The following is a 12,146-nucleotide window of genomic DNA, read 5'->3' on the forward strand; positions in this document are numbered from 1 at the left end:
TTGACCTCCACACAACACACAATATGGTGGAATAAGTCCCATCTTCTAAATAAAAGACATTGAATCACTGCAGCTGCCGTTAGAAGCTCCGGTTGTCAGTAAAAAACAAACTGTATGAGATAGTTGTTGTCAGATTTCATTGGTGATTTCAAATATGAATGATAGGAGCTGTACTTGCATGACTGAATTAGCTGCCCGAGAGGTGTTTCAAAGATGGCCGCCGAGTGAAATAACTTGCCTTAAAGGGACTTTGATCATACACGCATCAAAGTAGCTAGAGCAACTTTTCTCTATTTACAGATATGACTAGACACATACGGGTTGGTATGTACGCAAATGCCAACGAAAACCATTCCAATATGTCTAAAATATAAACACTTATAATAGGCATAGTGAATCAGATTAAGATAAAAACATGTTTTGGAAGAAGGATTGGAGCTGTATTGACTCATTACTAAAATTTTGTTAATTTTGAACAAAGAAAAGTTAGGCTACATAGTGTACCTTAAAAAAAGCATTTATTGATGCACCATATTACTTTAATATTATTTTAATATTATCAAGTCTGGTTTTCATGTTTCTGCAGCTGTCAATAACAATGACAGCAGCAATTATAAGTTTGCAGATGTCATCATCAAATCATGCTCAAACACCTGCATAGGTGTGACCAGATTCATTCTGGCATCGGCTGTAATTGGTACTGTTGGGAAACAGGGACTCAGAGTCTGAATTAAGCCCTGTAATCTTCACAAACTCATGTCTAGTCATTTACAGGGTCAAATGACTGATCCTGAATCAGCAAAAGTGATGTATCTGCATGTCTAAGCACCTGTAGCACAGTCTCTCAATTGTTCTGATAAACAAAGAGAATCTACTTTTAACTGATTTATGCGACTCTCATAGAAAAGCCATTTGCCAGGTCAGCCTGATTCTGCCCTGCTTTGCCAACTCATGGACTGGCCTCCTCTTAACAAATAACTGTTGTTCAGAGAACAAGGGCCTCCATTCATTAAAAAATAAAAACAACAAAGCCACTTTCAATTACATCAGCGGATTTATCTGCTTACTTTGTTTCTCAAAAGTAGATCACTTTAACTTCCTTGTCTGTGACCCAAATTTATAACCCTAAAATCACGTCTTATAGTATATTTTTTATGTTATTTTATTGCATTTTATTTTTAATACACATATAACACAAATATTTTTTAAAGAAATTAATAATTCAGCAAGGATGCTTTTTTTGATCAGTCTTGCTTTTTTGTCGTTGTTGTTTTTATTTGCCTTAATCTTTGAGCTGATACCGTGGCAATGTTGTATGTTCCACACAATCCAATAAAGAATTTGAAATTTAAAATGCAAAACAGTAATGTGCGGCAATGCAAACAAATAAAAACAATATTACTCAAAAGTATCATGTCAATGACAGCTTTAAGCTGTCGCTACAAGTTCCTAGATTTTAGGAACCTGAGAGAAGAACTTTTAGTTCCTGAGAGGTCACAGGAGAAATGAAACCTAATGTAGACGTTTCAGAAACATTTCAAGAAGCCATTATAAGAGGTTTGCATCAAAGCTCCCATTAAGGTGAATGGCAGATGCTTCCTCTTAAGAGAATCTGGGCAGGATCTTTCATTCCTCTTACATCCAAAGCTTCCTAATAATGCAGGGCAATAAACATGATCTACACGGAAAGATATTTCTTGTAATGATCTATCTTTTGTTTCCTGCTTGTTATCTTTTCTTGTTAGTAAAAATGAAATTTGAAGCCCTGCTGGTATTTAAACATACAAATGATTAAGGTAGACAAACATTCTGTACAAATTGATTGTCAAACAGAATCTGTGCAGACTCCAAAAGTAGTTGTTGTGGAAAACAACTCTTAAAAAAAAAGTCTCTCATGTTTGCAAAATCTCAGTATTCTTGATAGTATAAGCATTCTTTATCTACTCAAATAAGACAATGATGATTATGACAACGTAATGATAGTCACATAATGATCACAGCAGTATATTAAATATATAATTTTTTTCATAATAGCATTTCTTGAAACAAATAACTTGCATATTGCATATAAGTGAAAAGTAAAAATTCGAGCCATGTTCTTACAGGTCTTTGGCTTAATCACAGCTAAACATCTCATCCAATCAAAGTCTTTCAATAAGTACTTGTACCAGTCACTGCAGTGCACAGCTAACGGTTCGGCAACTGTTTAGGCCATTTCATTGGTCTTGCTTTTCATTTTAAACAAGATCACGCTTAATTTCAAATACTTTGTCACATATAATTAAAAGGTAATAATTAGCAACACTGACAGTGTCACACCAATTTCATGATTCAACATGAAAAAAATGCTAGCATTCAGGTAGCTCCTAACTTAGTATTTAATATTTATGATACTGAATATAAAAAGATATTATAATTTGATTACATTTATAAAAAACTCGTGTTGACCCCTCCATTTAGTGCTTCATGTTTTGAAAATAATCATATTAAATCAGTGTTTAAAGCACTGATAACACAATTTTTTATTAAAAAAAGTCAATTTATAAAAAAACTTTAACCCATTTTGAAGCATTGTTATTGTTAAACTAAAACTAAATCTAATTGAAATTTATTTGAAATTAAGCTGAAATAAAACAAATATTACATGAAAAACAGAAAATAACTTTTAAATTTTTCTACACAATACATTTTATTTTTACATTTCTAATTTTCATTTAAGTTGAAGTACTAAAATTACTAAAAGTAAAATAATAAAGCTAAATAGTAATTTTCGTTCAAGCTTTAGTATGGCCTTTTTATGGGCTTTTGTCATTTTTATTTGTGTTTTTTCATAAGTCAAAATACAAGGGCTGCCGCAGACTAAAGATATTTAGTCGACTAATCGTACGTGTGTATTAATAAGCCATATAAATCACAATAATAAGCCTTAATAATAATAATAAGCATTAAGCCTTAATTGCCTATAATACATAGCCTAATGACTTAGTGACTTCGTCACAAGGTTTTTTTCTTTCTTTCTGCAACTAACCGACTAATAAAATGTTTGGTCGACTAAGCCTTTCTAATCAACCAATGATTAGTCGAATATTAGGGGGCAGCTCTACAAAATACTAATAAATACTATAATAGTATATAATAGTAAATTAACACTGATTTGAGGGACATTCATATACTCATGCTATTACAAGATATTTACAGAATACAATTATTACAATTTACAATGTTGCTATGAAGATATCAACAGTACAGTACAATATTTCAAGTATGTTTAACTAAAGTGGCACAGAAGCTAATCTCACTAGATTGTATTATGTAATTCAACTTTATTCACCTTCTGGTTTTCAATAAAACCACTGCAGGGCAAAGGTAAAGAGAACAACAGCAGCTCACAAGTTTCATAAGCTATTCAAATATCTAATGGCATTTGAAAAACAACTTGTTGCTCTAAATTCAGGTCATAAATCTTGAAAAGTTTAAAAATAAGACTTACCTATGGGAAAAGAGAGACGGGGGAGGACATGAGAATGACAGCTGAGGACAGTCAGAAGAGACAGACAGGCACAAAGTGACGTTGAATGCACCATCCTGTTGGAAAACCAGGAGGCCACTGAGCACAACAGATGAGCTAAATCCAAAGACTGGTATATCTGTCGCTGTCAGGTTCTGCGTTTGTCCGTTTAGCACTGAGTAGCCCACAAGGACACCACTTAAAACTGCCAAAAGAGTCTGCCGTCATCTCATCTGTGCAGAAAAAAAGTATGTGTTAGAAATCTAGACAAGTTCTTTAAGTCATCACTTCCTCTGAAGTCGCCTCTTCCTCTTTTACAATTCTTAACATGCTTAAGAAACAGTCAAGGGATGACATACATCAGCACATGACATGTCTTCATCTCTGATTGGTGGAGGGGGATTTAAGTTACATTTTTACATTAGAAGACAAGAGACTGACCATCATCCAGAGAAACCCTGTTTGCAAAGACAATGTAATCTGATAAAGACTATCAGCGGTGTAGAGTGGAAACAGAGCAATATTCTTTTCGCCAAGTACTGTTCATTTTTTCATTTAATATAGCCATATATATTATGGCTTAATTATTCAAAATATTTTATTTTGATTACCGTGGTTTAACTAGATGCAAATTAAGCTTTGGATCAAACATGGAGTTGTGTTTCTCTCATCAGTGAGTGTGGAGCAGGAAATGGAAAACTCAATGAGATGGAGTGGATATATATATTTTTTTTTATATATCACGTCTAATGAATATATGATGAAAATCCCCGTGACCCAAAAACAGAAACATGGTGACTAGTGTCTTGTGCTTGGGCTACCATGATTTACTAAACACTTGTAAACATGTGGAGTGCTCTGTTGACCATCAGAAAAAAAAAGAGAAAAAAAAGTAAGGGTGCCCCGATCAGAATTTTTGGGGAAGATCACAGCATCACCCGGTGCCGATCATGGGGTCTATTTGAAGCCTTCTATTTATCATGTAGCATTATTTATAAGGATGTCCTGATCAGGAATTTACAGACATTAATTCAGGGACGGAATTTTGTTTTGGGAAATTCCACCCTTAAGTGACTCTTTTGGATTTTTGCTCTTTTTTTTTTTTTACATTTAGACGCAATGCACTTTTGTTTTTACAATGGGGCAATTTTGTTGCACAAAAGCTTACACATTGCTCAAGCCTGATTTCAAACTTTGAATTGTATTTCCATAAGATTTCCATAAAAACAATGCCTTGCATTAATCTCCAAGGTAACAGTATTGTATAAAAGAAACATCATTTTTTTAAATTCTGAAGAAAACAAGTTGTGTTTACCCAAGCAAAACTCACCAAAATGATGCAGGGAAGTTAATGTTGCATGTTATGTTATGTTGTTGTTGGTGTTATGGTCTCTATAATATTTAGATTTGTAGATAAAGCTTGGGTACATCCTATTATTTTCTCCCATTTTATCATCTGCCGGATGAAAATGACAAATCTGTACATGTAACACACAAGTCACTTACATAAATTACAAACCTCTCCAAAACCAGCAGCACAAACTGAGGTAGGCTATTATTCATGTACGCTCTACACATCACAAACGTTGAGTTACATGAAAAAGGTTTAAAAAAAGCGATATTAGAGTATGAGCCATAACAGTAGTGATGCTTGTCATAGCAAGTGTCCTTCACTAGTTGAGTCTGAAGGGGGGGGGGGGACTAAACAGTAAATTGGCTTACAATAGGGATGCACCAGAGACAATTGGATGCACCGATACCAGCATCGGTATCGGCAAAGAAAGTAAAACGAGGCATGATGTAGCTTATTATTTATGTTAACTGACGAGAGAGAGAGAGAGAGAGAGAGAGAGAGAGAGAGAGAGAGAGAGAGAGAGAGAGAGAGAGAGAGAGAGAGAGAGAGAGAGAGAGAGAGCATGAACATGAACATGAACTGTTACCTACATTATTTACAGGACGTGTGCAAGTCAAGAAGTTCCATGAACGCAAACATTCAAAGCGCGCACCCAAAAAAAAAAACAGTGTCTCAGCGCGCGAATACTGAATTGAATTGTCTTTCACGTCTTGTACTGACGACTTCAAGTGGACACAGTATATTTAAATGGTGTCCGTGCGTCTTATAAACCTGCTGCTGTGTTTTAATGTTAATCAAACAAAGGACAAATAAATTACTCACTGCTCTTGACTAAATAGGCTACCTTTTGTAACTTTACAAAAATATCCATCTATATTTAATTTATTCAGTAATGAATATGCAGTGTTTTTTTCACATTTGATTGATTACTGTAGTTTTTGTTGTAGTATCAAAATTAGAATAAAGAATTTATATTTCACTGGTGTCTAAACATTTGTACCACTGACCCAATCCTCAGCACTGAGCCCTTCTGGAGCTGCTCTAAATATGTGATGTACTATTAAATGAAAGATAAAATATGATAGAGCAACAGAATGAAGAGTGAAAGTAACAGAAGCTCATTCAATGCATTTTAGCAGGCTTAATTAAGCATGAAAATAACTGAAGGAAATATTTATTTGATGAACAAATTAAGCCAACTAATTTGATTTATATTATTTTGGTTTCTCTACCAATACATTTAAAAATTCAAAATGCAGCGAAAATACAGGTATCGGTTATACGGTATCAGTATCGGTGAGTATCAAAAATGAAAGTATCGGTATTGGACTTGTTCTGGAAAAAGTGGTATCAGTGCTTTACAATAGAGGTCGACCGATAGTGGATTTTACCGATAACGATAGCTAGGTTGGGCCATACTTGCCGATAACCGATTAATCAACTGATAGTTTTTAAAATTGATACTGGATAAAAACAAACATAACACTCCAAGTAAAACAGTGCTGAACTTTATTATAAAAATAATAAAACTGTATTGAACCATGAAAACATGCTAAATGAAATAAATATATAATATGAATAAATATTGAAGTCAATAAAAGACATTCATTCAAACTGAAACAAAAAGTAATACTCTAAATAACAAATAAAACCAGTTACATTCAAAATGCAACTATTAAACTGTTATTTTTCAAGCCAACTTAATGAATAAAAAAGTAACAGAATTTGATTGGTATAATATTTGAGCAATACAATTGCACCTTGATCATTCATGTTAGTTTGATAGTGCATTAACTATGGTTAACAAATAAAAACCTTAATTTAAAAATGTATTAGTACATGTTAATTAACAAATAATGAACAATCCTTATACAGAAGTTATTAACCTTAGTTAATGTTACATATGGAATTTTATTGTAAGTGTTATCATTTCATATTTAATCCAAACAGTCATGCTTAAATATCTACAACGCCAGAGCACTGAAATGACATAAATATTAAATGTATAGTCTCACACTTTTGCTTCTATTTTATAAACACTTGATGATTATCTAATCAAAATAACAAAACATGTATTAAAGTGATCACGAAAAAATAACCGAAATCTAATGCTTTTCTGATTTGTTTATATGTTTCTGTCGGCTGTATGAACATATCAGTCTCTAGCTTTAAATATGCAACTTCTCTGCATATTAAATGCATAAAACAGTGACCAGCTGGATATAAACTAATGCAAATAGAGGTAACAATTGTGGCATTAAACATTCGGGTCGGACTTACGTTTATTTTTGTCAGTGTTTTAACCGCTTGAGGTAGCCTACTAATGTTAGCGTCCTCTCAGCCTTGAAGGCAAACAAACATAGGCTACTGTTGTGCTGTTCTTTCTCTACTAATGCAGCATTTAGTCAACAAATTAATCACTTTATAATGATATGACAAAATGTACTGTATACATAGGCTACCTTTTAGCTGTCGGTGCTTTATGTCAGCGCTCTCCACGCAGCGTGTGCTCTCAGTGCAGCACGCAGAATCACGTGTCGAAATAAACAACACGAGGCATCAGCGATAGTTTTTATTACACCTCTAGAGGCCGCTCTTGTACTGCATGATGCCAGCAGACCCTTCTCAGCTCTCTCTTACTGTGTAATGAATGACAGCGCGCGCTTCTCAGCCGCTCCAGCAACGGACGCAACCAGGAAAAACTATCGGTATGTATTTTTGCCGATAACGATAGTTCCACCAATCAACTATCGGTGCCGATTAATCGGCAAAACCGATGAATCGGTCGACCTCTACTTTACAATATACAGAACTAACCCTGCACAAGCAACAAGCCTTGACGGATGCTTGTTTCACCTGAACAACACAATACACAGGTCAACATTATTTCCTACACACTCCGCAGGTCATCAATATATAAACCCAAATTACTCATTCATAATTTCACGAGTTCGCACTTTTGTATAACCAGATCAGGGGCATTTCCTCCGAGTAGGCAAGGAAGGCAGTGTCTCCTCAAAGAAATTGGATGAGAATAAATAAAACAGCTCAAATATTACAAAACGGGACACTAAAAAGTGTATGAATAACTCGTAGTCCGAGGGGAGGGCTCCTCCTGAACTTTGTTAATAAATTATATACTTTGTTAATAATATAGTTTGTGAGATAAGAGGAGATTTGTATTTTCATCCTTTTATGTCCGGCCAGTGGCATTAACCGGAATGAGAATTACCCAAGCATTAGTTCCTTAAAAGATCAATGATGTATTACCATTAAAAGCAGTTTCAGTTAGTCACTTCCAGCATGATTCATGTCACGGCACCGGATGATAAGAAAACAGTGACAGCCTAATAAGCCTTATAAGGTTGTAAAGGACACCCTAACATAACGATAGCCTTACAGGAGAACCCCCCTTCCTAAAACGTAAAATTGAACTAACTACATGTACATATTTTGATTTTGATATAGTTTGTCACTGTATTGGAGCCAAAGCAAATGATCATTTTCTTCCCACTGTTAAGGTGACACTGGGATATAAACATTTTCAATGCAATTCAAATGTATTTTTCGCACTGCGCTTGCTGCGATAGTCTGTGTTACCGGTGTTCAGACACCGATTACATAACTTGCCCACCGCCCCCAGAACAGAACAGACACTACAATAAATAAAACAAAGAACACGGTCTGATCAATTCAGTGTGAGCCGAACGAGAGTCGCAGCTCAGATCAACAGCAGGAGTCAGATTTAATTTATCACATGACGAGAGTGAGGCGAGCTGACTGACAAGATGATGGCGGAAGATTTGGTTACAGAGAGAAATGTAAAAGCGTCTATTTGGCAATATTTCGGATTTAAACCCAATGGCACGTCGGTAAAATAGGGAATGAACTTGCGCTCCCGGGGGCGGTTCGGCGAAAAGAGGTGGCGTGCTCTGGCTCAAACGTTCCCTGGTGCCATTTTGCAGTTTCAGAAAACAATTCCACCACTGACCAGGAAAAACCTAGTCTAAAGTCAGTGGCGCGTTATTCAGATGCTATTTTAAGGGCGCAAGCTTGGCCGTAATGTAGCGTGTGTGTTGTACAACGTACATACACTTTGCTTCTCCCATCTACACAGACGCTGGCAGCAGTTCCCATTTTTGCAAACCATACATAATTACAAGGAAAAATATTACCACACAAGGGAAATCATTGTGGTGTCCATGAAGATGTGAAAAAATAGGCATAAATCTAGCTTACACTAGGGCTGGGATAAACGATAATTTTTTAAACGATTAATCTAGCGATTATTTTTTCGATGCATCGATTAATCTAACGATAAATTTTTTCAGACCGATTCGATTCTCTCCCCATTAATTGACTACTAACAATTTATACATGTTGATTTACATATCTGAATGAAAAAACATGAATTCCTTAACATTGCAATATATGTTTATTGCTCTTAAAATTACAAAATAAAAGACTATACAAGTGCAAAGTACCGTATTTTCCGCACTATAAGGCGCACCGGATTATAAGGCGCACCTTCAATGAATGGCCTATTTTAGAACTGTTTTCATATATAGGGCGCACCGGATTATAAGGCGCATAGAATAGAAGATACTGCAGTCAAACGTTTGACTGGGTTTGCGTTATGCAGTGGTCACCAACCTTTTCAAGCCTAAGATCACATCCAAAGTCCAAATGTAAACCAAGATCTACCACTTGCAAAAAAATATGAAAAAACAAGTGGCTGAGCTGTAAAACCTTGTTTATACTTGACGCGTCCGCATGAGCGCAAAGGTAATAAAAAACGAATAACTAATATCCGTCTGCTCGGGCAGATTCGGCTCAAAGTCATGCATCTTCGGATGCGGAGGCGCGCGCGCGGCAAAATGACGTCATTGTGACAGCGCGCGCGCCTCCGCATCCGATGATGCACGACTTTGAGCCGAATCTGCCCAAGCAGACGGATATTAGTACATCTCATCACACCGGCACCCAGTTTGCGCGTCTAAATCAGTTGTATGGTCTGGTGTTCAGTCTAAAACAAAACAGTTGCGTCAAGTATAAATGCCTCGTCTGTTTGGGGAGGTGCGCGCGCAGTCAGCGGAGGCTCGCGCTCCGGTGCCAGGCGAAAGTATAAACAAAAGGTTTAAGTCAGCGGTTGTTTTACAGACATTAATATGTGATCTGTGAATATGTAATATGTGATGTGATTAATATAAGGAGCCAGATCCATATATAAGGCGCTCCGGATTATAAGGCGCACTGTCGTTTTTTGAAAAAATGAAAGGCTTTTAAGTGCGCCTTATAGTGCGGAAAATACGGTAATGCATTCTTAGTCAGAGATAGCATTCAATAAAACCTTGAAGCCTTGGAAACACATAGCCTAGCTTACTGAAACAAGCTTACTGAACACATAGGGCCTAGCTTACTGAAAAAAAGTTCTTTCAGATGAAAATAACAACAACTTGATGACTAGCATTCAATATAAAAATAAAAAAGGTCACCCAAAATACTTGTTTAGAGCAACTGAAAGAATACAGTAACCAATGTAAACTTGAGGGCTTTAAGCTAATACAGAGAGTGCTTTTCCAACAAAAAATAAATAAAAAAGAACAGTGGGAGCCAGCAGCCTGTCATGGAGAAAAAAAAATCTCCGAATGCTTCACGTGAAACTTTGGTGTTCCGCCCTTTTTCTATCGTGTCTAATGATTTTGGTTAATATGCACGAGGGAGAGAGAGAGAGCAAGACTGCGCTCGTGTAGTTTGAAGACTGTGAGTGCGCGAGCGCGCGTGAAACTTTGGTGTTTCGCCCTTTTTCTATCGTGTTTAATGATTTTGATTAATATGCACGAGGGAGAGAGAGAGCAAGCAGCGCTCGTGTTGTTTGAAGACTGTGAGTGCGCGCGCGCGGCCGGGGCTCTCTCTCGTACGCGCCCCGATCAAATAAGGCTTTGAAAGCCGCCAAAAAAAAGATCAATGCAGAAAAACCCCTGGATTGGTTATATGACGTTGGACAGAATGTTGATCCGGCCATCGCGTATATTCAGCGCACATAAGGTAAACGTTTTGCAAACGTTTTTTTAGAGAAATAAAAACAGGTCGACGAATCGATGCGCATATTTTGCGTCGACGTATTTTTTGCGTCGACGTCATCGATGACCTCGACGCGTTGTCCCAGCCCTAGCTTAAACGTTTACCCAAATTATTGGGTAATTCAATTAATTAATTAAATAAATTACATTAATTAAATTACCCAAATTGTTGGCCCTGACGAGAACGTCGGTCTCCTCGGCTGTGAACTGCTCCTGGCGTGCACCTGGCAAATCCGCCATTATAATAGCAATCCGCCATGGAACAAGCGCGCCTGCTTTTAAAGGGAATGTGAGATGACGCTCTGATTGGTTTATTGCATGTTACGCCCAAACCACACCTATGAGTAACGTAGCTACTTCAGACCAACCCTTTTTAGATTTGCGATTTAGATTTTAAGAGATCCGGCCACAAAGTTACTTGCGTTTTGCGTTTGATACTTATCTTATTACTAGTCTTCTCCACTAGATGTCATCATCTTATTTACCTAGCGTGTTGTTACAGTGGGGATCCTGTCATTCATTCAGTGCTAAACATAGCGGATACAGGAGTGCCTTTCAGCTTGAAAGACGTTTCGGACAGTTGTATGAACTGTCACGTCACTGTCCCGATCAAACTAGTGCTGCATGGTCACGAAACTTTATAATTTGCATGCGTTTTTAAGCCTTGTCAATTTAAGCATTGACGCGAAAGAGAACGTGCGCGCTGTGTAAGAAGTTTTGTGTGCGCACACCCAGCCCCAGTGAGAGGTGAAACGCATGCACTGCTGCAGTGACCAAATACAGTATATCTGCAAAGAAATGTTTAACCACACTCGACAGCCAGTATAAATTGTCAGGGCATGAATATCTCTCCAAAACAGCAGTCGCACACACCCATTCAAGCAATTGCCACTCCCAAATTGCCGCTAATTCGAAAAGCGGAAGCAAAATGCACACGGGCATTCATAAGTGATTAAAAAGCAAGGTGAAAAAGAGGGGAAAGCTCCAACACCCACAAATTAAAAAATACATTTAGTAAAATCTTCTTCTATAAGACATACAATCCAAGCCAAAATCTATCCTCTTTAAGTTAATAGTAAATTGAAACCCTGATGCTGTAAACCAGACTAGACCTTCAACGCAATAGCCTACTTTTCAACTTGGATGGAATTTGAAACTAAAAAGAAGTGTTGGATACTCCAGTGTTGATCCACCACATATG

At 36.8% G+C, this 12,146-nt stretch overlaps 1 protein-coding gene across 3 annotated transcripts in view; it reads right to left on the reverse strand.

Annotated features, from left to right (window-relative positions):
* Nucleotides 1-12,146, reverse strand: part of sema4ab (sema domain, immunoglobulin domain (Ig), transmembrane domain (TM) and short cytoplasmic domain, (semaphorin) 4Ab) — a 45,209-nt gene that overhangs the window by 19,762 nt on the left and 13,301 nt on the right. For all 3 annotated transcript variants that reach the window (XM_082185337.1, XM_082185336.1, XM_082185338.1), the window contains exon 2: nt 3,491-3,741. In XM_082185337.1, the coding sequence (XP_082041463.1) occupies nt 3,491-3,584 (94 nt within the window). In that variant the 5' untranslated portion in view covers nt 3,585-3,741. The remainder of the gene's footprint in view (nt 1-3,490; nt 3,742-12,146) is intronic.

This window comes from Leuciscus leuciscus (genome assembly GCF_965113295.1).
Source record: "Leuciscus leuciscus genome assembly, chromosome: 12".
In the NCBI taxonomy this organism is placed as follows: domain Eukaryota; kingdom Metazoa; phylum Chordata; class Actinopteri; order Cypriniformes; family Leuciscidae; genus Leuciscus; species Leuciscus leuciscus.